This window comes from Microtus pennsylvanicus, chromosome 3 (genome assembly GCF_037038515.1).
Source record: "Microtus pennsylvanicus isolate mMicPen1 chromosome 3, mMicPen1.hap1, whole genome shotgun sequence".
NCBI classification, from domain to species: domain Eukaryota; kingdom Metazoa; phylum Chordata; class Mammalia; order Rodentia; family Cricetidae; genus Microtus; species Microtus pennsylvanicus.
The window spans coordinates 84,870,718-84,896,968 of record NC_134581.1 but is presented as its reverse complement, the minus strand read 5'-3'; the positions used below and the strand labels follow the sequence as shown (position 1 = coordinate 84,896,968).

The 26,251-nt window shown below is 41.3% G+C and overlaps 2 protein-coding genes across 6 annotated transcripts; one reads left to right on the top strand and one right to left on the bottom strand.

Moving 5' to 3' along the window:
- Positions 1-693: 693 nt before the first annotated feature.
- Pus3 (pseudouridine synthase 3) lies at positions 694-8,458 on the top strand. 2 transcript variants are annotated; one of them, XM_075966381.1, is made up of 4 exons: positions 694-868; positions 5,857-6,260; positions 6,366-6,931; positions 7,728-8,458. In XM_075966381.1, the coding sequence occupies exons 2-4, from the start codon at positions 5,886-5,888 to the stop codon at positions 8,227-8,229; spliced, it is 1,443 nt and encodes a 480-aa protein (XP_075822496.1). In that variant the 5' UTR covers positions 694-868; positions 5,857-5,885; the 3' UTR covers positions 8,230-8,458. The 2 variants fall into 2 exon arrangements, with proteins under 2 accessions (XP_075822496.1, XP_075822497.1); XM_075966382.1 differs by having other exon boundaries at positions 864-989.
- Positions 2,165-11,521, bottom strand: Hyls1 (HYLS1 centriolar and ciliogenesis associated). 4 transcript variants are annotated; one of them, XM_075966383.1, is made up of 4 exons: positions 11,240-11,521; positions 9,946-9,989; positions 5,173-5,287; positions 2,165-3,437 (listed from the first exon to the last, which is right to left on the bottom strand). In XM_075966383.1, the coding sequence occupies exons 3-4, from the start codon at positions 5,184-5,186 to the stop codon at positions 2,483-2,485; spliced, it is 969 nt and encodes a 322-aa protein (XP_075822498.1). In that variant the 5' UTR covers positions 5,187-5,287; positions 9,946-9,989; positions 11,240-11,521; the 3' UTR covers positions 2,165-2,482. The 4 variants fall into 4 exon arrangements, with proteins under 4 accessions (XP_075822498.1, XP_075822501.1, XP_075822500.1 ...); XM_075966386.1 differs by lacking the exons at positions 9,946-9,989; positions 11,240-11,521 and adding an exon at positions 3,848-3,901 and having other exon boundaries at positions 5,173-5,288; XM_075966385.1 differs by lacking the exon at positions 5,173-5,287 and having other exon boundaries at positions 2,341-3,437.
- Positions 11,522-26,251: the final 14,730 nt, after the last annotated feature.

The following is a 26,251-nucleotide window of genomic DNA, read 5'->3' as shown; positions in this document are numbered from 1 at the left end:
GAGGCGGTACCCGCACCGCGCTGCAGGCTCTCGTGCTGGTGTCTCCCCGGACAGCTCCCCCTGGTCATAAAAGGTGTGAGATTGCACAGGGTAGTGGAGGAACAGAGGGATTTGACTGGAGGTTCGGAAAGAAAGCAGAATCCAAGTGCAGACATCTGTCTCATCCCTGGGTTTCTCTGATGTGCCCTCCTATACACGTATTTTAATTTTTATTCTAAGGTGTGGTCGCGTTAAAGCAACACTGGTCACCACTACCTACATCATATATTATTGCACAGCTCGGGAGTAAATCCCTTATGCTAAGTTTGGACCAATGAACCAGAATTTTATGTTTTCCGACTGGAATTTTAAGAGTCGTGGCAACATTTCTAGAAACGACAAAAACAGAAAAGCAGCAAAACTGTCGCCATGATCTCTCCGTGGTGCTGAAGCAGCACTCCTTCGCTCTGCACTGTCACAGTCTCACTCAGGCTATAGCATTTCCCTTTAGCCTTTACGTTACCATTCTAATAGTAGATGTCTTTTACTCTCAATGTTAAATTTCTGTTAATTAAACGATGTGCAAGATTGGAACACGATCTTCAATCTCCTAGTTTTTATATAGATTAGTCAGCATTAAAAAAATTATTTTAGACCATAATTATAATTTCGTCATTTGTTCTTCTCATTGATTGTGCCTTGGGGTAAAGACAGGGCTGAGTCAGAAACCCGTGCTTACGATGGGTTTTGGCTTAAAGCCGGCCACCAGACCTCGGAACTACATTTCCCAGAACCGCAGGCGCGCCTCCCGTGAGACGGCGCATGCTTACTGGAGACACGAAGTCTCAGCTTCCTGCTAGTCGCGTGGCCGCGAGCTGATGACCGGAAGGTAAGTATGCACTCTTCCAGGTGGGCTGTTTTGAGTTTTAGAGAGGAATGAGCAAATGGAAGCTAAGTGACTATCTCCTGCCCCGGTACTTAAGGGCTTCAGGAAGGCGCCGGTGGATGAGGTGGGACTTTGGACAGCGCGCGTGTGTGTCGTGTCTGGGACTTCTTGGAGATAGGTCCCACCAGCGGGGCTTAGATTCTGCAACTGGCGTAGAGGGCCTCTGAATTGCTCAAATACTAACAATAGTGTAGCCCAGTAAAGAAAGTATGGGAGGAAGTCGTGGCAGAAACTAGTTTATTTTGGGTTTTGCTCTACGCTTTACTTAGTTATACAGAGTTAATGATCGTAGCGCGTTTTGAACCCTTTATCACGAGGAAATGTTTATCCACCCCCCACCCCCCTTTTGTAAACTTCAAACACTCCGAGGCTTACTATTTTAGGGTGGGTGCTTAGTACACTCAGGAATTTCCTTTGTGGGTCCACCTTCCAAATTTCATTGATAAACCTAGTGTACTGGGCCAAGTCTTGGGGTCATCCCACTTAAATCTGCCTCATGACTGGGTTTATCTATGCTTAGGAGCTAAACTGGGATTCATACCTTCAAAACCCCTTTGATTTAATTTGAACTTTGGGTCCAGGCAAACTTTTTTTTTTTAAATCAACTGTTTTGAAAAAGCTGTTCTATTTTTAATCTTGCACCTAGAATTGAGTCTAAAACTTTTTTTGTGCTCTGCATGTATGATGGATCTTGCTGAGTTACAAGGTCCTTAATTTGTATCCCCAGGCATTTGTGGCATCGTCCTTGCTCAGATGTACTATTGGAGTTTGCAGATTTTACTTTCCTGGAGTCAGTCCCTCCACAGCATTTAGCTATTACTGATTATCTTTCTTCCTGATCATGTCCAGCTGTGGGTGGCCCTTGGGTCAATGTATTCTATCTCTAGCCTCAGATATTGTTTGGAGAGTGTTTCAGTAACTAGCAATGACCAGGACTATTCATGTTTATTTTCCTTTTTGAATAAACACTTTAATAAAAACTTCAGGCCCACATTTAGTGCTTGAAATAGACAACTCTGATCTTTAGGTATTCCTTACTGGATTATCAAGAATGTAAATTCTAGCAAAAACCCAGAACTAGTGTTTTGATCTGTACCCAGACAGTTCATTTCTGTGTCTTCATGTCAGACTATATACAGAAACTTTGAGTATCATTAGATGATCAGAGGAAGAATCATGGCCTAGAGCTGGCTGAGGCCCTCTTACACAGGGAAGTACTTAAAACAAGGTTCAAACTCATCATTTGCCAAATTCTTTAATAGTTGAGCTTAATACCCACTAAAAAAAAACACCACAGTTTACAAGTCTTTTCAAAATGGCACTTACTACTTTGACAAAATTCACATTTCAGGTAGTTCCCCCAACCCCCAAACTGCTGCATTTGAGAATGTCAGTTTAGAAATCTAAGTGGCGTATGGTACCTAATGTGACATAGGAAGGACCAGTGAAGTCCTTACCCTGTGTTCTGCATGCTTTTCTAGTCAGTTGTATTTAAAAGGAGAGAGAGGAAGAACTAGGTTATCCTAAAAACGATGGAAGGAGACAGGTAAAAAAGACTTAAGAAGGAGAAAGAGGGAAAGGAAGCTTCTTAGGCATGACACCATTTGCAAGGTCACAACGGACACCCCACCGAAGGGCAGATCTTTTCTTCTCAGTTGGTACTAGGTAATTGTTTGGAACATACACATGTTGAGGCTTGGACTGGGGTTCTGTTCTGGAAAGCATTTGTCCTCGGACATTCCAGCGTAGCTCCTTTCTATGATCTTCACCAGGAAACCGCATTGAATCCCAGTCCCTTTTGTATTCAAAATATCTGGCTACTCGGTCTATCTTGCCCCGGTTTCTGCTTAACTGATCCAGCCTGGGGAGAATAAAGGATTTGGGTCTGCTGGCAACAATCAAGTCTTGTTCATAAACAGGAGGGCCCATTTCTTCTCTTCGCAGATAGCAAATGAGCTGGTTTTCTTGTGAAATTCCTTGATATTCACGTGATAGGTTAACTTGATATTCATGTGGTAGGTTAAGTTTCTGTGAAGCATCATTTGGGGATTCTGTGCCTTCTTGAAATTGTAGGTTCATCAGCTTGTGTCGTAAGTCCCAGAGATCCAAATCACTTTCTGTACCAGATTCGGACTCACTGATAACAGACTCATCTGTCACTAGTACTTCCCCATCTGGCTTTCTGCGCAGAACCTTTCTCTTTATCACCGGCTTTCTGCATTTTTGGGAAGCCTCTGAAAATGTTGATGAAGTGACGCGGCTTCTGATGTGTGGGCAGTGCAGCTGCACAGGCAGAGTAGGTCTCTTTCCTGGGGTCACTGAGGCTTTACTGTAGGGATCATACTGGCTAGCCTGGGCTTCTCTCCTAATATCTCCTTCGCCCTGCCCTGCACAGATATGTGTAAAAGCTGTAGCAGCAGCTAACATTCGTTCTTCTGGGTCCATACTGGCCCATTTTTGTCCACCGGATCCTATCAGTTGCTCCATTGCTTCTTCTACATTATAAGGCTGTCTGTAAGAGATAACAACTGGTCAGTTTCCACCTCATTAATTGCTCATTCTTGTCTCAATTTTATAGTCAAATGGAAAATCCAAAGCAATAATAAATTCAATAGTTGTGTTAGAGTTCTATTACTTGCTGTCATGTCTACTCTTTTCTTACACTGTTACTGCCACATCACATTTAGTGGCTCCTATGATATGGGCTGAGTTCTGGCATATGGAAAGCTTGAGACTTCATGTAATAGAACATGATGCTTATTGAACATTATATAACATGCTTAGAGGATGCTTTATGCATATGGCATTATTCATGTTTATTAATCCATATAATCCTTATATTTTAGGATGAGTTCTTTTTCATAGGAAGCTTTAGGAAGTTAACTTGCCCAAAGGTAGTAAACAGCAGAGCTGGAATCGTACCTTGGCAGTCTGAATCACACTGAGTCTTTGCTTTTACTCCTAAGTGATAATGACCTGAAGATCAAAAAAATCAACATAATGGGCTGTACACATACATAAAGCACACATATGTATGCATATACTCTGTGTATATGTATAAGACAAATCTGTCCTAATAAAATTCAACCACCTAAACACCTAGTGGTTGGTTTCCTGACTGGGATCAAGGTAGTTTTATCTATTGCTTGCTACTTTGCTTTCCCTATGCTTCTCTTGAAGTTGAAATACATGCTTATAGTTTCAAAGGATTTTCCCTCCTTGATGAACCTTCTCTCTAAAAGACAGTTTCTTAGCAGTTTTCTAATTTTCCGTATTAACACTAAATTTTTTTTCACTAGAGAGGAACATCGCACAAAATCTTTCTGAACTTTGAATTGTGGTGATTCAGCTGGCAGCACATGAAAACTACTTTACCATTTAATGTTGTATCAGATTTATCCAGTTCCTTATTGACACTAGACTTATAGTCACTTGTTAATTAAAGTACAGTGAGTACCTTGTAAGCTTTTACACACTTGCATAAGCATGTAGCATAGGTTCAATTTCCAAGATGGGATTACCTGTGAGTTTTCCACTCCTCCACAGTAGTATACCATCAAACTTTCCAATCCTTGTAGACTGTTCCACAATTAATTGTTCTCAAGTACTTGAACATGTTTTACTTAGCAATGCCTTTCCCCTAGGGATACAGCTTAGTGACTGAGTAATTGACCAGCATATCATACAGGAAGCTCTAAGTTCACTTTTTTTTTTTTTTGTCTTTGATTTTTGAGACAGGGCTTCTCTGTAGCTTTGGAACCTGTCCTGGAACTAGCTCTTGTAGACCAGACCAGATCCTCCTCTCTCCCCCCCACCCCCCCAATGTTGGGATTTAAAGGCAAGTGCCACCACTGCCTGGCTTCTAAGCTCAATTCCCCACCAGGCTTTCTCTGATAGTTTAGTAATATTAAAAACATCATCTCCCCATATTTCTTCTAGTAATTTTAGTTTCACCTGTAAGATTTTAATGTTTAATCTTTCATCATAAACTCCAAAGATTAGAAGGGAACCATTTAGTCACAGTCAGCCCTAGAACAGATGTAGAAATGCTATCCAAGTAATTTCAGTCATAAATTAGTTAGAACCACCTAAGTGTTCAGACTGTGGTATTGCTGTTTGGTTACTGAAATACATGAGAAATTTCAACTTCCAGATCTAAATTATGTCACACTAACTCTTGTATAACTGTTATAGAAATCTTTTATAAACGAAAGAAATTTGGTTGTAAAAAAGCTAGTAGTTATTACCTTTTTTCTGCCATTACAACTGCTTAAAGAAAAATTTATCTCCAGGTTCTACTTCTAATGTGAAATATAATCATTGATTATATTTCTTCAATTAAGACAGCTTCTATTGGGCCACCTTTAAAACAAAACAGAACTTTAGATAACAATATATATGCCACTTACTTGAAATATTATAAAACAATAGAAACAGAAGTAGTCATATAAGTAATTGTCACTATTAAAAATACTGTATAAATTACTGAGAAGTCAAGAGGAAATGTTATAGGGAGGAAAACATTCTAAACGAATCATCTTGGTTAGTAAGGAATAGAGAAATGAAATTGAGGCATTTCCCTAAATTTTAAAAAATAGGTGCATCCTTCCCTTTTCCTATGTGAAGTAGCCAGATAGAATGTAAAGGGACAGTGTCTGAGTGATGAATCCATACTAATTAAACTGTACCTTGGGCAATCTAAACCTACACTTTTAATATCAAATTAAATCTGAATGTTCTTTTGTTTTCTCAAGGTAGTATCTTGTTCTGTACCCCTAATTGGCCTAGAACTTGTGCCCCCAGGTACTGGGGCTATAAGATTGCACTGCCATGTGCAGCTTAGATGATAACTCATTCATGTGACACTAACATCTCCAAAGGACCAGGCACTGGAACTGATGTATTACTTCACCTTTTTTTTTCCCATGCAGGACCTGCATGATTTCTTCCTACGGCTGTCATGGCTGAAAACATAGACAGAAACCAGATTGAGAAACTTTTAAACAGAGTAAAGGAACTGGAGCAGGAAGTAAAAAGACTTAAGAAAGAACAGGCCAATAGTATCAAAGACTCAAACATCAGAGAAAATCCTTTAGGTTCTGGAAAAGCTAAGCGTGCATTTGATTTCAGTGCTCATGGCCGAAGACATGTAGCTCTAAAAATAGCCTACCTAGGCTGGGGTTACCAAGGCTTTGCCAGTCAGGAAAACACAAGCAATACCATTGAAGAGAAACTGTTTGAGGCTTTAACCAAGACCCGACTGGTAGAAAGCAGACAGACATCCAACTATCACCGGTGTGGTCGAACAGACAAAGGAGTTAGTGCCTTTGGTCAGGTAAGGGCCAATACCTTATTTCTCAAAGCATGTAATAATGGAAATCTGAGTGTACATACTGAGTCTTTAGATCATCTCTGAAACAGTTTCTCTTTAATTCTACAGGTGATTTCTCTGGACCTACGTTCTCAGTTTCCAAGGGGCAGGGATTCAGATGATTCTAACTTAAAAGATGAAGCAGATGATGTTGCTAAAGAGATCCGTTATACCCACATTCTCAATCGGGTGCTCCCTGCAGATATCCGAATATTGGCCTGGGCCCCTGTAGAGCCTAGCTTCAGTGCTAGGTTTAGCTGCCTTGAGCGGACTTACCGCTATTTTTTCCCTCGTGCTGATTTAGATATTGTAACTATGAATTCTGCAGCTCAGAAGTATGTTGGCACTCATGATTTCAGAAACTTGTGTAAAATGGATGTGGCCAATGGAGTGATTAATTTTCAGAGGACTATTCTGTCTGCACAAGTACAACTAGTGGCTCAGACTCTGGGTGAGGAGAGAAGGCAAGAACCTTTCCAGTTATGTCAATTTGAAGTGATTGGCCAGGCATTCCTGTATCATCAAGTTCGGTGTATGATGGCTATCCTCTTCCTGATTGGCCAAGGAATGGAAAAGCCAGAGATTATTGATGAATTGTTAAACATAGAGAAAAATCCTGAGAAACCTCAATATAGGTAAGTTAAACCAAACTAATACATTCTTTTCTTTCCCATGATTACTGAAATAATAATGTGGTTCATTAAACTTTATACTATTAGATTTTGTTTTGTGTATGGGTGTTTTGTCTGCATGTATGCCTGCACACCACTTGTGTATCTGGTAACCACGAAAAGGGTGTCAGATATTTTAGAACTGGAGTTACAGAAGGTTGTAGTCCACTATGTGGGCACTGGGAATTGAACCCGGGTCTTCTGGAAGAACAGTGAGTGCTCTTAACCACTGAGCCATCTCCCCAGCTCCCTTCACAAACTTCTGATTTGTAGAATGTTATGAACATATACTAGATTTTTCCATTAATAAGGAAATAGATATTTGGACTGGGCTTCTAATTCCCAGCTTCTGAAATTATAGGGAAGGTAGAAAAGAGGCTTTTCTTTTGTGAACAGGCTGTGGCTAAACAGTGATACCAGTAGTTCATTCCTAGGCTGAACAAATCTGGATAAATAACCAGTCTTAAATTTTATGGTATGGGGAGCCAGAGCGTCTTACAGATTATCAACCCACATCTTGGTCATTTGTTGCCACTGACATTAACTTAATACCAATCAAATTGATCATTGCTTTTTTTTTCCTTCCTTTTAAAATGAAGTCAGAGTTGCTCCAGATTAAGACAGTGTTGTATTTTCTTAGATGTTACTAACCATTGGCATTAGTAGATCTTCCTTATCCCCTTAATATCAACTAAAGCTTGGTATTTAAAAAGGAACTATTGGCTAACTGCTGTGCATTCTTGCATTTGTTTTTCCTTAGCATGGCTGTTGAATTTCCTCTAGTTTTGTATGACTGCAAATTTGAAAATACCAAATGGATTTATGATCACGAGGTTCAGGAATTCAATGTTACCCACCTACAACAGCTATGGGCTAATCATGCTGTAAAAACCCACATGCTATATAGCATGCTACAAGGACTAGATTCTGTCATGATAACATGTGGGGCAGGAACAAAGACAGATGAAGTAACAGAATGGAGAAACATTAAGCCCTCTGTCATAAAGCAAGCTAGTGCCTTTGTAGAAGGAGTGAGAATGCGCACATATAAGCCCCTCATGGATCGCCCTAAATGTCAAGGACTGGAATCCCGGATCCAGCATTTTGTACGTAGAGGACGCATTGAGCACCCACATATATTCCACAAGGAAGAAACAAAGGCCAAAAGGGACTGTGCTGACACAGAAGAAGAAAATAATGTTTCAGAGACTCCAACAAAGAGGGTCTGTATAATAGATGCAGAAGGTAACACTATTGTATAGGCCCAACAAGCTAGGCTCTCTACCAGGACAAGAAGCAACAACCAGCTAAAATTCTAAAGACTGGCTCATAAAAAAAGACCTAACAAGTCTTAAACAGTAAAGGGTCTAAATATTCTCTAATTCCTGTCCAAAAGAATTATGAAATGAAAAAGCAAAAAGCACTTGTTAGCTATACCCCTGGAAATCTGTGCCTTGAATGTAAATTCATTAAAGCCTGATATTACAAATATCATATGTTCCTTTTTCTTTTCTCTTTTTTGCTAAGTCAACAGCATCTCACACTTGTTCCTTTTCAAGGCAAATGAGATAACCACTTATGGGAAAGATCTTTGCCAGAGTGTCTTACTTTCTTATTAAATTCCACCAATTAAAGATTGGATAGATGGGTTTAGTGCCAGGTGTGATGCTTCTTGGAATCTACCTCAGTGTAGTATGGTATGTCTTTTTTAAAATGTTTAGTTATTTATTACGTATACATTGTTCTGCCTGCAGGCCAGAAGAGGGCGCCAGATCTCATGGATCATTGTGAGCCACCATGTGGGTGCTGGGAATTGAACTCGGGACCTCTGGAAGAGCAGCCAGTGCTCTTAACCTCTGAGCCATCTCTCCAGCCCACAAAGTATGTTTTTAATGAGGCAGCTAGTGTAGAGGCTGGCAATTTTTTTCTACCAAGGGTAAGAGTAGATATTTTAGGTTCTGAAAAATAATGTATGTTGCACTCTTCTTATGACCCTTTAGAGATGTCAAAACATTTTTGGATTTTGTTGGCCAAGTTCTGGAAGTTCAACTTTGCAGAACTGGGAGACAAAGGGGTAAAATCTGTTTTGAGCCAATCAGGTATACTGGCACACACCTATAATCCCAGCCTTTGGGTGGAAGCTGGAGGTTCAAGGCCAGCTGGGCTATAAGAAACTCCTCAACCAAACAAGAAAAAGTTTTGATTCCATGGTAGAAAATACAAGTCCTTTCTAGGGTTGGAAATTAGCACATACTTAGTGTGACCACAAAGCGACGGAAGTTTAATTTAGGTCAGCCAGTATGTCAGTCATATCTTACGGGGTCACTAAGAAGTTTTAAAAGCAAGAAAATTATGTAGCAAAAGCACTGCTAATATGCAAAAATACGAAATTCTTGACGCATTGTCCTTTGTAACAGTGCCATAGCAAACGAACTTACAAGATTCCTACTTTAGTAACTGTCACTGCAAGTGTTCTTCAAGTTTACTAGACTTGTTTATAAAACCCAAATGTTTGTCAATCAGCCAGTAACTAGTTTGTTTTTATGTTCAAGACTCAGAATGGATTGTATCTGGATACTGCTCAATACAAGGAACACACGGACAGAACAATATTTACAGTAATCTGGTGCTGCCTTAAGTCCCATAGCTCCTAGGGGTGGAGTATATAATCACAGACTTGTGGGAGTTCCAGGTTTAGAGGACAAAGTGGGTAACTTGTGCAGAAGAAGTGGTGCCACATGATCACAGCTTTCACAGCCTAGCAGAGGCGCTCGCAAAACTGTGATACCAAGTGACCTAACATTTCTGGTTAACGTAACATTCTAAAAAGAGTTGCTTTGTACTTTAATTTTCAAGTCTTAAACGTCTGTATGTGTGTGTATCACATGGGTGTCTTTAGAGGTTGGGAGAAGGCATCTTAAGATTGGGCAGTTGTGAGCCATCACTGGGTGCTGGGATCTGTTTGAGCAATTTCTTACCATATTTTGGCTTGCCTTGACTTGCGTCAACCAAAAGGAAAAACCTAGAAAAGAAAAACAGACTAAGAAATAGCCCATATTTAAAAAGTCCCCCTCCAAAGCCCTAACTAAAAGGTGTTCTGCTCAGGAGTCTATAGAAGCCAGAGCCTAAGGCTTTAAATTCGAATAAAGTTCTTTTAAGACGCTCTGAATCTAAAAGAATGATTCAGTGACCTTATGGTTGATAGGCATCTCAGAAAAAGCAAATGAGAATACTCCAGAATGTATATTTGCAAAATCACTGAAGTAATATTAAAACTCAAAGATAGGAGTGATGTTGGAGAAATGTAAAGAAGGGCTTAAGTTTTACTTTCTCCATTTAAAAAGGTTTTGGAGTTTAATTGAAATATGTGTGCGCCTGTCTCTCTTCTGGAGCTGGCCTGGGACGATTGTGGACACTAAAGCCAAGAGGACTTTTAAATGGCATGTTTACAAAACATTGATAAGCTGTTGTCCTTTGTGTTCAAACTACATTCCCTTTATTTTACCCCTCAAATGTGGTGGTGCAACTTTTCATAAGGTCTACAGGTTATGGTCAGTTTCTTTTGATTCTAATAAAACACGACAATCTCACCAGCTAGAGAGAAACTTACACAGAAGCTAAACCACCAATCTTATATTTTGTGAATGACCAAAATACCTATTTCTTTTTTAAAAAAATCTTAAGCAGTGTAATGGTCCAGGGTTATTACCTAGTTACAGCTGAAAGGATTCGGAGGGTGGGATTTTTAACTCTTAAATTCCTGGATTCGGATATAACTGAAGTTGTGTAATTTAACTTCCCAGTCGAATGACGCCTGCTTTCTAGGAAATCTCGTTACCCAGTACAAGCGTTAGCGTGAATTTCATCAGCACCGCGTACTGAAAAACTTAACAAACATGAAAGGGCACTGTTTAATATTTTTGTTTGCATTATTAATGAACAGCTTTTCTAAGGTTTATCTCTACCCGGGAAACAGTCACACAGAGCGGGTCCTTCAATTTTACCCGCTATCCTAAATCCTAAGCAAACGCTATGGAAGGCTGTAACCCGAACGTGAGACGACTTCCCTGCTCTTCGAACAAAAACACGGGTCGCACCATCTGGCCGTGGGCGTGCCGGTTCCCCAGGGACCGGTCCCCAGCCTCCACGCTGGCCCCGAGGGCTCAGTCAGCTCGCTCAGCCTCCGGGCAAGAGTGGCGCGTACAGGGTGCACATTGTGACCTGGAGGAGCTTGGGCGGCCTCTGCCCCAGGCATCCCACGCCGGGATTTACCTTGAATGCAAGAGCCCGGCCAGGGAGGGGAACGCAAATCCACGCGCGGCGATCCAGGGAAGGAGCACGGGCCTCCGCCGCACCCTGGCCCAGGAAGTGTCCCCCGCTGCCGGCTCCGCGCTCGTCACCAGCCGCCACCACCGCTGCCGCGGGTTGGGTCGTCTCCTCGCCGCCCAGTGAGGACCACAGATTCGCAATCACACGGGGGACAAATCGCCCACGCTCACGCTCAATGCTGTCGTTAACGGTCGGCCGTTCAAGTTTAAATCCCGGAGCGAGCCCACGCCCCTGGCTCCGCCCACCAGCTCTCTCATTGGCGTAGAAGCCAGACGTCTTCCACGCTTACATAGAGATTGGTGCGTGTTTATTTTTGGCCCTCCCCCGCGGGCCCGGAAGCGGAGTATGGGGCGCGGAGCTGAAGTGGGAACCCGCCGGGTAGTGGCGCGGAAGCTTTGGCATTGGTTCCCTTGATGTTAGCGGGGCCGAGGGACAAGGGGCTGGCCCTGCTCAGTGCTCCAGCCGCCCTTGGCGGAGTGGAAGGGAGGGTTCTGGGGCGCCGCTGGCCCGGCTCGTGGGTCTGCCTTCCCTTCCCTGCCACCCGCTGCAGGGCGTCCTGACCGGTGCCCCCGCAGCCCTCCCGCGGCACAGTGTGCTCTCTCCCAGAACGCACTATTATTACTCTTTTTCTGAGCGTACTCTTGACAAAATAAAAATTTATTTTTTAAATTATTAGCTGGCGCTTTGAGAGAGGGAGGGAGGGAGGGTATGTACATGCCTGAAAAGAAAAAAAAGGACCCCAGTGCGTTGGGAATTGCTGAGGATAAGATCGGAAAAGAGGCCCCCGTACTTCAACATTCTAGTTATTGGGATGCTTCGAGTCTAAAGAATTTTTTATCCAAATCCTTACGGTTTTATTTTCTAACACAAAAATAAGCAGAGAAAACAATCTTTTTTTTGTTTTGTTTTGTTTTCGAGACAGGGTTTCTCTGTGGTTTTGGAGCCTGTCCTGGAACTAGCTCTGTAGACCAGGCTGGTCTCGAAGTCACAGAGATCCGCCTGCCTCTGCCTCCCGAGTGCTGGGATTAAATTAAAGGCGTGCGCCACCACCGCCCGGCTGAGAAAACAATCTTATTTCTTAAAATCTAGAATGCGTAACTCAAACACTCCATCCTATCCTTTATGTAGCTCACTTTTTCTCAGGATCTTATTTATTTAAGAAAACTGAGTGAATAAAATCGAGATAATGGCAGAGGTAGACCAGATATATTTTAGTGACTGTCTCTTGATTTAAACATAACACTTCTTTAGTGCACACATTCTTTCCTCGGGAACAAATATTCTATCTTCATGTTACACTGCAGATTTTTCTTTTGCATAGAACGTCTAGTTAACATGTCTAAAACAGAAGGATAGATGATTTATTTATTTATTTTTCTTTAATATTTATTTATTTATTTACTTTCAGTTTTATCCCTATACCTTAACTGAGGAGCTTGCTGTGTAGCCCAGGCTGGCCTGGATCTCAAGATTCTCTTCTGTCTGTCTTCCACTAGTATTGCAGTTGTAGGACTGTGCTCGCCTGCCCACAAATGAAGATAAACCTAGCAGTCCTATAACCACACTTCATACATGATAGTTCAGATGGTTTAATGTCCATGTTTAGTTTTTCACTTGCTTCTCCTTAAAGTCAGAATTCATCAGATTTGCACATTGTGATTGGTTTATCTTCAGTTTCTTTTATTCTAGAAACATCTCCATTCCCCTCCTTGTACCTTACTTTTTAAAGGAGCCAGCTTATTGGACTGTCTTTCTGCTTACACAGTTTGCTTTTGTTTGCTCCTCCTAACTAGGTGTAGTTTATTTTAGACCGCCAGCATCTTTATAGATTCAAATATTTTCAACTCGTTGTATAGTCATGCTTAAGTTAACTAACCTTCATGATATCTTTGCTTCCTTACCCCTTTGCTGGCATTTTTAAATTCCCTTAGCTACAATTATCAGGTTATATCCTGTCCCTGTTCTTTTCAATATTTTTCTTCTTTGTCTTCTCAGCATAGAGGAATAGCAGTAATGCCAACAGCAGAATGAAAACAAGCAACTTTCTCTTGACACCGCTGCTGCTCTTTCGCTTTGTCTGTCTGTTCTCTTTTCTTCACTTTCTTGTTCAGTTGCTTCTGAGTTTTGCCTCATCTGTAAACTCAGGCTACTTTTGACAGTCGCCAGTGAACTTAACAGACACTGGCTTCAATTCTCATGCTTAGTCCCATGATTATTTATCCAATAAATATTTATTGGGCACTCATGCAATTTACTGTGATTTATGTTTTGGTGATTTGATAACTGAATAAAAACTTAAGCAAGTGAGAGACTGGGAATGCAGGATCTTCAGTTTGAGGCAAGCCTGAACTACATAATGAGATTGTCTCAAAACACAAGAGGCTGGGGATGCAGCTCGTGGTCGAGCACTTGCCTAGCATGTACAGGATTCTGGGCTTAATCCTTAGTACCAAAAACAAAAGACACATACTGTGGGACAATGGTCTTGTATCCTGTAAAGATTCATCACTTGTATTGGTTTAATAAAATGCTGACTGGCCAGTAGCCAGGTTGGAAGTATAGGTGTGGGGGAGGCCAGAACAGGAGAATTCTGGGAAGAGGAAAGGCCCAGTCTGCAGTCATCACCCAGACGCAGAGAGTACAAGATGGGAATGCCTCGCTGATGAAAGTTACCAAGCCATGTGGTTAACACAGACAAGAATTATGAGTTAATTTAAGGTGTAAGAGTCAGTTAATAATAAGCTTGAGCTAATAGGCCAACCAGTTTGTAATTAATGTAGGCCTCTGTGTGTTTCTTTGGAACTGAATGGCTGCAGGACCGGGTGGGACAGAAACCTCTGTCAACAGACACAATCTCAATCCTAAAGAAACTTCTTGTCCTTTAGGAGTAATTGACATTGATCAATCACAAATTTAAATTATGGCCCATCAGCACCAACGGGTGACAAATTATTCAGAGAGAACTTCTGATACACAGTTTCAAGTGTAAACCTGAATATTTCATAGCACACCCCAATTCTGCTTCAGTCTCCATAGCTCTCTGGATAAAACCAGAATCCCTTCCAATGGCCTACATGACCTACCTCTTCATTTCATCTCTATCATCTACCTTTTTCCTGGTTCTCTTTCAGTCTCTCATCCGCTGCGACCTTTGCCTGTGCTTTCCCACTACCTATAACACACAACTCACTGCATCGGCCCTCCATGTCCTTTCACTTATCTCTTAGTTCTTGGTTCATGACACAATACTGTGTATCCTTTGATCCATGATGTGTGCACAGTTCTATGTAAAATCTAGATGGGAGATAAGTGCGTATTCCAGGTGTAGGTTGTGGTACTTTAGGCTAAGCTGGTAACGGCCAGGATGTTAAGAAGGGGACAGAGAGATGTATATTGCTGCTGTGGCTTAACAAGGCAATGTCAGTGGAGGAAAGATTCATTGTGCTTAAAGGTTGCATTCATGCTCACTTAGCTCTACCATTCCTGGGGGTTAGTGAGGCAGAATATCATGGTGGGTGCATGAGGCAGAACAGAGCTGCTTATCTTATGGCCGCTGGGAAGCAGAGAGACGGAGAGGTAGCTGAGAAGGGGCTGGGGTATACCTTCTTTACCTACTTCCTCTAACCAGGCCCCACCTCCTAATAATGCCACCAAATTATGAACCTTTATTGAGTTGATAAACTGCTGAGGTTGGACCCCTCTGATCTAACCACCTTCCAATGAGTTGATTCACCCACTGGGGTCCCGTCTTTTAAACCATTGAGCTTAGGAGATGCTACACATTCAGAAGATACCTTGAGATATCCTGGGGAGATGAGTGTAAGCAGTTAGATTAAAGACGTTTGTTGTGTTGATGGAGAACTGAGTCGGCAGTTAAGAGCTCTAGCAGAGGACCCAGGTTCGATTCCTAGTGTCTATGTGTTAGCTTTCAACTCTCTGTAACTCCAGGCCCAGGGCACCCATTGCCTTCTGACCTCCACAGGTACCAGGTGTGCACATGGTGAACATGCATATGTACAACAGGTAAAACACTCATGTACTGTTGGGCCCTAAAGCCCCACCAAGGAGGAGGTCACCCCAAGAGACGCTGTCAGCACGGTTGATGCAATAGCAAGAGGACTTTTTATTCTGCCATGGCAGAGGTCCCTCAGCCTCGAGAGAAGAAGGACGCCTGCTTTGTCTATTACAAGCTCTTTTAAAGGAAAAACCACAAAATCAGGGAGGGGGTAGTACAAAATCAAAGGGAAAGTCCAAAAATCATTTGTCAACTATTTTGACTAGTTCATTCAATGGTCAGCTAACTCTACTTGTTCGATGATATAGCGATTACAAGGAGGAAACCTGCAGGTCGTCTCACCCCAGTTCCAGGGTCTGGGTCTATTGAAGAAAGACTACAATGGGGATGGAAAGTACTCAAAGCTCCAGTGTACATGTGGTTGGATATCAGGATCCTGGTTCCCAGGAAGAGGGGTGCAGTAATGCTAAGGTGCCTCAAAGTCTTTCAGTAGGTAAAATAATAAAGTAAATAAAGAAGTGTGTTAAGTGATGTGTGAGAACTGAGGAAACATTTGTGCTTTACGCAGATAATCTTCTTTTTGTAAGCTTGGATAAACTTGGTCAGTAAATGAGAAGACGCATATTAGCATAGTACCTATGAAATAATGTATTTAAACACAGTGTGCTATTTTTATTCATTATTCTCATTAGATAATGGCTCCATGCCTTTTCTTATATCTTTTATGGATCAATCTGTCCTCGATATCATTACCAGATGAGGTTTCCTAAAATGATAATCAAGTCACTCTGCTTACATACCTACAGAGTAAATTCTGTCCCTGGACCCTATATGATCTGGACCAATGTGGTGGTCTGAGTAGGGATGGCTCATGCATTTGAATGTTTAGTCACCAGGGAATGGCACTATTCAGGAAGGATTAGGAGATGTGGCCTTGATGAAATAGCTGTGACCTTACTGAAGGAAGTGTGTCATTGGGGGATGACTTTGAGGTTTCAAAAGCCTATGCCAGGCCCAGTATTTCTCTCTTTGCCTCCAGATCAGGATGACTCCCTTAGCTGCTTCTCCAGCTCCACCATGACAATAATGGACTAACCTCTGCAACTGTCAGCAAGCCCCAATGAAATACTTTCTTTTATAAGAGTAGTCTGGGTCACGGTGTGTCCCTGTCAGTTTCTGCTGCCACAGTAGCAGCTGGCCTCTGTCGTCAAAGTAGTTACATCATTACCTGTTCCAGGTTCTCATAATAAACAAATGGGAGGAATGTTCATTTCTGCCACTGCCACTAAAGCAGTTACATCATCGCCTGTTGCCAGGTACTGTTCCACTATCAGTTATGCTACAAGTGATGATTTAATTATATTTTTTAAACAAATATCCCATATATATATATATATACATATACATTTCTTTGTATAAAATTATACCTATTATGCTTCCCATACATTGCTTAATAAACTCATCATCAGAATGGCTTGATTTTCTTGCCATATTTAATATGCTACTTACAACTAGCTTTTATAAATTGAATAATTTATTGATAATTGAATAATTAGATTTGATATAATTAGACTCTGAATTGGAACTCCATTTTTAAAGATTGTTGTTGTTGAGAAGACAACAGTTCTGTTAGTCTGTCCTTTGACACAGTCTTTGATACCTACTAAATCTGGCAGTATGTTATTACTTATGGCAACTTTTCAAATGACAGTCTTTAAATGCATGCACAAATTCTCTAAATACTAAGAAGAATGCTTACAGTTTTCCTTGAAAAAGAAAGAAGTCATATGCTCACCTTTTGTTGACTAATGTTCCTTCATTCATAATTTTTCCTTTGTTTGTATTCTGTTTTATTTATCTTTTTCTTTACAGAAGCATTTATTTGGAAACTGTAAGTGAAGACTTATGATTTTTAAAATAGAAGTTCATTCAGTGATAATGTACATTGTATAATATAGTTTGGAGTGAAATTTACATTTGATAGTTTAAGCCAAGCATTGTTCTTTAAGAATCATGTTATAGGGCTGTATCGATGGGACGGTGGTTAAGGGCATCTATAGGCCAGGCGGTGGTGGCACACATCTTTAATCCCAGTACTCAGGAGGAGGATCTCTAAATTCAAGGCCAGCCTGGTCTAGAGAATGAGTTCCATGAGATGCAGGACAGCCAGAGAAACCTTGTCTGGAAAAACTAAAAGAACAAAACCAAAAACAGCCCCACTCCTCCCCTCCCCCCTAAAAAACCCCAAAAACCATGTGCTGCTCTTGAGAGGACTTGGATTTGGTTCCCAGCACCCACAATGGGCAGCTTTAGGGACTCCAACACCCTTTTCTGAACTCCTCAGGCACCTTCCCTCACTGGCACAGACACATGCACATACACGGGACAAGTAAGGACTCAGGACATCCTAAGAGCAAGTACTCAGCACGAGGGAGATTTATTTGCCCCAAGAGAACAATGGGCAGGAGATAAGAGAGGCAAATACAGGAAATAGAGGAAGAGGAAAAGGGAGAAGGAAATAAGAGAGAATGGGAAGGGATATTTGCCCCAGGGGACAAAGGACTGCCTCTGGATAGAGAGGAAATAGATCTGGTCCATAGGCAAATGACAGTTTATAAAGGTAAAGCGGGAAACCCCATATTAGGATGAGGTGTTTAATTTTAATTGTGCATGTTAATCAGGTGAGCCAAGGGGGGCTTTTGATTGCAGGACCGTGATAGTCAGCCTCAGGATGAGGAAGTAGACATCAGTGACTAGCTGTAGGAACATAATCTAATGGTTTTTAGCAAGGCAGAGGAAGTGGGGGAGAAGGGCAAGGCCTGCCAAAGCCATGTTTGCCACGCTTGAGCTGATTAGAGTCCCTTCATACATAAAATAAAAAAAGAAATTAATAGCACGAATTCCTTTTGGAATTATGTTTAGAGAAAGCATCTAAGATTTAATTAGAAAATTCATAGTTCACAGAAATCCATGCCTTGTGTTGCCTGTTTGAGAGCATCATCATACATTTCCTGAAGACACAGAACAAAATTTACAGACTTGACATTCTGTGTGCCAGAAATTTGTACTGGACCTACTGATACTTTGGATCTCCTGATATACTGCATTCGAAGTGACTGATTATATTTATCAACCAACTGTAACCAAGATTTGTTGGCTTACAATGTGTGTACTAATCAGTCATATAATTATTATTATGTCATTGTTTACCCCAGTTTGCCTCCCTATCTCAAGAAAATGACAGGCCCAAAGTGAAGGGGCCTTCTAACTCATCACTTATGTAATTTAATTTACCCTGGTTATTCTGGAGAAAATTAGAAATGCTAATCTGTGTATGTTGCCTTCTACCTCCACGGGAACCTGATTGATAAGCCAGAGCACAGGCAGGTACTGTTTCTTTCTTGGAACGTGCTTCACAGAACTGTCTGCTGTTTGGGAAGGATGTGACTAACTCAGATGACAAGCCCCACTTTGTCCTGGCACCTTCCAGAGGAAAAGATATGGGTTGTTCCCGAAGAATTGGTTTTGGAGAGAGGACAGTTAGAGCTTATGACACACAACAAAGGGATTGTGTCTTCTTTTCTTTTTAGATTTCTGTATTTAGTATGTACAGTGTTCTGCCTGCATGTCCGCCTGTACACCAAAAGAGGGCGCCAGATCTCATTACAGATGGTTATTAGTCACCATGTGATTGCTGGGAATTGAACTCAGGACCTCTGGAAAAGCAGTCAGTGCGTTTAACCTCTGAGTCATCTCTCCAGCCCTCAGGGTTGTATCTTCTTAAGGAAATCAAAGAGAGTTACACTTTTTTGTTTGTTTTTTCAAGACAGGGTTTCTCTGTGTAACAGTGAAAGACCCTCGGTTTCAAGGGCGTTTGGAAATACCCCCAGACTCAATAAACCAGGCCAGCGGATGCAATCAACAAGAGGCTTCTTTAATGCTCACAAGTGCTTGTGGGTGACACAGCAGCTCCCGCCAGCTGAGTCCCCAGAGCAAGCTATCCAACCAGCATATATAGGATTTTACAGGTTACATGATGGGGGAACATAGCAACAGCAATTTCATTGGTCCTTTAAATGGCGGGCTTGGGTCATTCTGGGGACAGCATGGGGAAGCATAGCAATCCAACAGTTTTGATAAGGTACCCTAGGGGGCTGCTTTGACAGTTTTGATAAGGTACCCAAGGGGGCTGAATGTTTTCTCATGACCAGATGCAACCCACAGATATCGTGTTCTGGTGCCAGTTGTCCGTAATGGAGACTGTGTCTGACCCAAAGGTCACATATCTCTGTCTCCTAAAGGTTAATTCAGTTCACATCTCTCGTTTATCAGGGATGGCCAGGGCACCACTCTCAATTTGCAGGGGGAAGCTCTGGTCTTGTAAATAAAACAGCCAGTTGTAAAATGACCTAAGCTTCCCAAACATGTAAGAAAATAGCTCACTGTGAGTGAATGACCCTTGATCTGCTGAGAAAGCTGCTGACAGTCTGTTCTCATTCTCCTCTACATTCTTATTTTTGGAATCTACATTTTTATTTTCTTATTCTTGGACTCTTCAACAGCTGTCCTGGAACTTGCTCTGTAGACCAGGCTGGTCTCGAACTCATAGAGATCCGCCTGCCTCTGCCTCCAGAGTGCTGGGATTAAAGATAAGTGCCACCACCACCGGGTAAGAATTACACTTCTTAATAAAACAATCTAATGGTAGACACAAAAAGGCCACAATGCTACACATACCTCAGTGCTGTCTACTCAGGTCCTGTAGGTGCAGATACCTTCTTTAAGCCTTTGGTTCCAAAAGCGTACTTTGGAACCAAAAAAAAAAAAAAAAAGTAGGGGACAGAGAATACTGATAAGAAAAAAAGGCAGCTCCGCCGGCGTAAGAATCTAATTAGGTCCAATCAAAATGCCCATCGTTTTATTAAGAATGGCGCTCTCGGGTGGCCTAGCACATGGCGGGGAGACAGGACAGCAGGGAGCCCCTGCAGACCTGAAAACCACGTGTTTCTCCTCTAGGAGGCCCCTTACACACCCTGTGGGAGTGGTCCTGACCCCTCCCTGGGGGGATTTGGGGTCCAGAGCAAAGCAACTCCCAGGCCAGGAGCTGGGGCTACGCTCCCAACTTAACAAATACAGTTTTTAATTTGTGTGAATGGTCTTATAATTATTTCTAGGAAATACAGGGCCCTTGACAAACACAGCAGACTCATAGGAGATGGACCTCGACAAGAACCACAAAGTCATAAGAACCACGTTGTCCAGTGTTATGAGCCGGGCATATGTACAATAAATTCGTGTAAGGAGAGAGAGGACAGAGGAAAAGTCACAAACTTAGCTCAAAACGATATTATTTTCTTTTCTCACATTTTCTCTAAAAGGCTCCTCCTTGTGGCTATAAGGAAGAATATTCCTGGCATGGCCTAACTCCCTTTGGGCTCCTTTCCCCTTTTCTGAAGTTTCTGTGCGGCAGAATTGCAGGGGCCAGAGCTTCCAGGAGATGGCGCTGTGCATCTGCTCAGTAAAAGGGTGAAAAAAAAAAACCCAGACGGAATCAATGACAGAGTTCTGCAAACTTGGTGGCTCAAGACAGTTTATGTTAATGGTCTCTTACTGTTTCCAAAGCCAGCAAAGATTGGTCACTTTACTGAGTGAGTGTATCATTCTCATACTGTCCCCCTTCCTTGTGATGGTATTGGGGCCACCTGGGTGGTCCCACCTAATCTACCCTCCAACTCAGCTGATTAGCAATTTTAATTCTGCTTGCAGGGTCAACTCTTGCTTTGCCCCCAAACAGGACACACCCACAGGCAGTTGTTTAAAGCTTTCTTTTCTTCTTGATTACTCTCATGAGAAGTGTGTTGGATTTAATAGTCTTTAAAATTTCCCAACCCCAACTTTATTGATTCAATTGGAATTTGCTACCTAGTTTAAAATTAATTTAATTTGTCATTTCATTTTTGTACTTTTCTCTCTGTGTGTAAATGTGTGTGAATGCACATGTATGTGTGCAGGTGTGTTCACATGCATATGGAGCCAGAGGTTTATGTTAGTTCTCCACCTTACAGTTTTTTCCCCCCGAGACAGGATTTCTTTCCTGGAACTAGGTCTATAAACTAGGCTGGCCTTGAACTCAAAGATTCACCTGCCTCTGCCTCCCAAGTGCTGCAATTAAAGGTGTGCATCACCTGCCCAGCTTCCCATCTTGGATTTTGAGACAGGGTCTCTCACTGAATCTAGCGTTGCCACATTCAGCTAGAATAGCAGGCCAGAGACCTCCCAAGATCTTCTTAATTCTGCACCCTAGGGATACAGACATGTGTCATGACTCTCAGCTTTCACACGGGTTCTGGGGAACTGAACTCAGGTTCTCAACCTTGGGAAGCAGACAGTCTTTGTTTTTCCCCTTTTGCTACTCTTTACATTTAATTCGATGATTCTTTAAATAACAACTTGTGAAGAAAGATCCTTAAGTCATTTCTTTTTCAACATTTCTTTCCTACTGTAAGCACTAATTAATATCACAAGTTGTTTTAAAATATGTAATCTTTATTAAAAACATTTTATGTATATAGGTGGTTTGCCTATCTATGCACCAGATGTGTGCCTGGTGCCCACGATGGGCAGAAGAGGGTGTTGGATCCCCTGGAACTGGAGGTATAAATGGTTGTAAGCCTTCATGTGGATGCTGGGACTCAAATACAGGTGCTCAGCAAGAGCAACAAGTGCTCTTAACCAAAGAGTGGTATTTGGGGGATTCTGGAGACTAGGTTAGCAGGGGCAGGTTCTTGGGGATAACTTGAATCTTGACTCATTCTGTCTCTTGCTTTGCTTCCTGTCTGTAATGAGATTAAACGAATCTCTGCTATCACATTGCTCATGCTGCTAAGATGCTGTGCCTTATAAGATTCCCACATCAGTAGAGCCAAGGGACTGTGGACCAAAACCTCTGAAACTGTGAGCTGAAATATATCTTAAGTTTCTATCATGCATGTTGTCACAGTAACACTGGAACTGAAACAGTGAGTGGACGTTTCTAATCAGACGTGGAAGACATCCTCAGAGTCCTAGTGATGAAATAGTATAGTAGTCATTCAAAAATAAAATTATCTTAAACAGTTTGGGTTGCTATCACAAGAACATCAGAACAGACTTTTCTCTGAAGTAGGATATTTTGTGTTCTGCTTGTCTAATTACGACAGCATAATGTCAGAAGTCAAGGCAGGAGCATTCTCTTGCCTAGTGGCTTACTTTTGCTACAGAGAAAGCAAACTCCATGTGGAGTTTCTTTGATGCTCATTGTCTTCTCTGAAGTAGATTGGTGCTGAGGGGAGCAGACATGTTTCATTGTCTTAAAAAAGAAAAGCCTAGGTTATTAAAACATCTTAAATGCCATATTCTGTGGATCTCTGAAGTGTTTGAAGATGACCTGTCTATTTAAATTATATCTTTGTTTGACCTTGAAAACATAGCTAATGTGACCACAAGTTTGATTACAGGAGGTGATTAACTACTAACCTATATTTCTTTATTATCCTAAACAGTTGATAATAATAATTTTCAAGGACTAGAAATTTGTATTACATTGTTAAATGAGATGTGTAAGTACAAAACCTTGAACAAGATTAGAAATGTATGTACAATATGTTTTAATAAAATTAATCTCAATTTGTATCAATATATAAGTTGTATATAATATACAAAAGTAAAAGCAATTATAAAACATTTATACTAATGGGTGCTTTTAAAAAGTAGATTCAATAATCTGCCTTTTTAATCTTATCATGTCTATATTTTCCCTTTTCAGAGTAGATTCAATAATCTATCTTTCTATCTTCTCATATTTATATTCCCTTTTTTCTTTTCCTTTCTTTTTTCTTTCTTTCTTCCTTTTTTTTTTTCAAGATAGGGTTTCTCAGTACCTATAGATCCTATCCTGGAACTCACTATGTAGACCAGGCTGAATTCGAACTCACAGAGATCCACCTGTTTCTTCTTCCCAAGTGTTGGGATAAAATATGTGCACTGCCTGGCCTTTTTTTTTTTTAAAAAAAAACAACCTTGAATCTAAATTCCTTTGTTTAGCTTTTTTCCTGACCATTATCTGTAACAACTTGTAACCAACACATTAAACAAAAGCAAATATTCATAATCCATATTTTGGGAATGTGGGCATAGTTTTCTAGGCTACTTCCTGCTGATTGGGGGTGCTGATAATCTTATGGGGACCCAAAGAAAATTTAGGATTATGGTCAAGTCCTTACTGGAGTATTCTGTGAGAGTGGATCATTTCAGCCAGTAGTGGGGGGGTTTCAATCTGAAGATCTGAAAAGCAAAACAGCTAGCCACTGGTTCTTACTTTGACCTCAGTCTGAAATGGTAATACTGCCTTCTGAAATCTTAGAGTGAGACTGTGTTTTGAGAGCTGTTTCCTCTCTTTTTATAATCTCCCCTAGGGCTGGGATTTTAGTTTTATTGTTGGTGATGTTATTGTGTGTCTTTTTCCCTTCACTGGGATTTGCTGCTGTGAGATCATCTATTGTTTGTGTTTTTGTGGATGTAGCAAACTTCCTTGGGTTGGAATTTTCTTTCTAGTACTTTGTGTAGGGCTGGGTTTGTGGCTAGGTATTGGTTAAATCTGGTTTTGTCATGGAATATTTTGTCTATGGTGATTGAAAGTTTTGCTGGGTATAGTTTTGCTTGGCTGACATCCATGGTCTCTTGATGTCTGTATAATGCTTGACTAGAATCTTCTGGCTTTCTTGGTTTCCATAAGGAAGTCAGGTGTAATTCTGATAGGTCTGCTTTTATATGTTACTTAGCCTTTTTTTTCCCTTGCAACTCTAATATTCTTTCTTTATTCTGTATGTTTAATATTTTGATTATTGTGTGACGAGGGTACTTTTTTCTTGATCCAGTCTATTTGGTGTTCTGTAAGCTTCTTTTATCTTCATATGAGTATATTTCTTTAGGTTGGAAAAGTTTTCTATGACTTTGTTGAATATATTTTCTGTGCTTTTGAGTTGGACTTCCCTATTATTCTTAGGTTTGGTCTTTTAATGGTGTCCCATATTTCCTGGATATTTTGTGTTAAGCTTTTGTTAGAGTTAGTATTTTCTTTGACCGTTGAGTCTATTTCCTCTATCATATCTTCAATGCTTGCGATTCTCTCTTCCATCTCTGATATTCTGCTGTTTATGCTTGCATTTGTGGTTCCTGATCATTTTCTCATAATTTCCATTTCTATAATTCCCTCTACTTGTGTTTTTTTTATTGTCTCTATTTCAGTTTTTAAGTCTTGAATCATTTCTTTCATCTGTCTGATTGCGTTTTTTTGGTTTTCTTTAAGGGATTTGTTGATTTCTTCCAATTTTTGTTTGTCTTTTCTTCCATTTTTTTGAGGAAAAATTTTATTTCCTCTTTAAGGGCCTCAAACGTTCTTCTAAAGTTATTTTTTAGGTCATTTTCTTCTGCTTCATCTATATTGGGGTGTTCAAGTCTTTCTGTTGTAGGGCCACCAGTTTTAGTTGGTGTCTTGTTGTTCTTTGTGGTGTTGCATGTGTTCTTACCTTGTCTACTCATCTTTTACTCGGATTGGTGTAGTTGGGGCTGTGTCTCTGGTAATCAGTCTTCCAGGTGCCAGTGAATCTGAGGCTCAGATGGTTGCTCCTTGTGATGCAGTCAGAGCCATTGTTCCAGTCACCCCGGAGGTCACTCAGTGTTCCTGGAAGTCGCTCAGTGCTCCCAGGGGTTGTTCTGCCTTCCCAGGGGTTGTTTGAACCTGCTCCCTTGGATGTTGCTTGTTTAGGCTTGCTCCCACTGAGGAAGCTGCCTTGGGCCTGCTCCATCAAAGGTTGCTTACTCAGGCTTGCTCTCTCAGAGGTTCCTGATTTGTGCCCATCCCACAGAAGTCTCTGTCTCAAGCCTGCTTCCTCAGCAGTTGCTTCCTTGTACCTGCTCCTATAGACGTTTCTGCCTTGGGCTTAGGGCTGGGATTAAAGGCATGCACCACCATGATTAAAGGCATGTACTGCTCGATTTTTATGGCAACTAATGTAGCTACTGGGATTAAAGGTGTGTATCATTGTGGTTACTGGGATTAAAAGTGTGTATTGCCATAACCTGATCTGTAAAGCTGACCAGTGGGACTGTTTTACTTTCAGATCTTCATGTACTCTTTATTTATTAAAATATAATTAAAAAACCACTACATTCCTGCTTGCTTTTGTCACAGGTGGTGCCTTCTTGCTGAATTTTGCCAGCTTGGAAAGGGCAGAAAGAGCCTCTGGGTTCTCTTATAAGATCACCATTCTTATTCATGAACCCTACCCTTAAGGCATAGCCACTTCCTCAACTATTATTATATTAGAAAGTTGATTTCAAATCTGAATTTTGACACCTACATACTGTAGAACAAATAGACAATCGAGTAGAATGTTGTGTCTAGTGATACAACACAAAATCCACACAAATAGTTTCTCATGCATCATTGCTCAGTATTTTGGCTTTTTGACAATGGCAGAGGATGCCATTTGGTAAGCATCACACATTAAATTTTTTTCTGGGTCAGTGGTGTAAAGTTTAATACTGTTTTGCAATGCTGAGCAGCAGCAGGTGTAGTAATATGGGGCAGCGGCGGGGCTACGTCCCCAAAACCCCAGCCGCCTGCCCGGCTAGCTTATGCCCCAAAATAATTACATGGACACTGTATTCTTTTAAAAACTGCTTGGCCCTTAGCTCTAGCCCTTACTGGCTAATTTTGATATCCCAATCAACCCATCTCTAATAATCTGTGAGCACCGGTCTTACCGGGAAGATTCTAGCCTAAGTCCATCCTGGGTCGGAGCTGGGGCATGGCATCTCTCTAAAGCGTCTGCTCTGGAGAGGAGAGCTGCAGAGTCTGATCTCACTTCCTCTTCTTCCCAGCATTCTGTTCTGTTTGC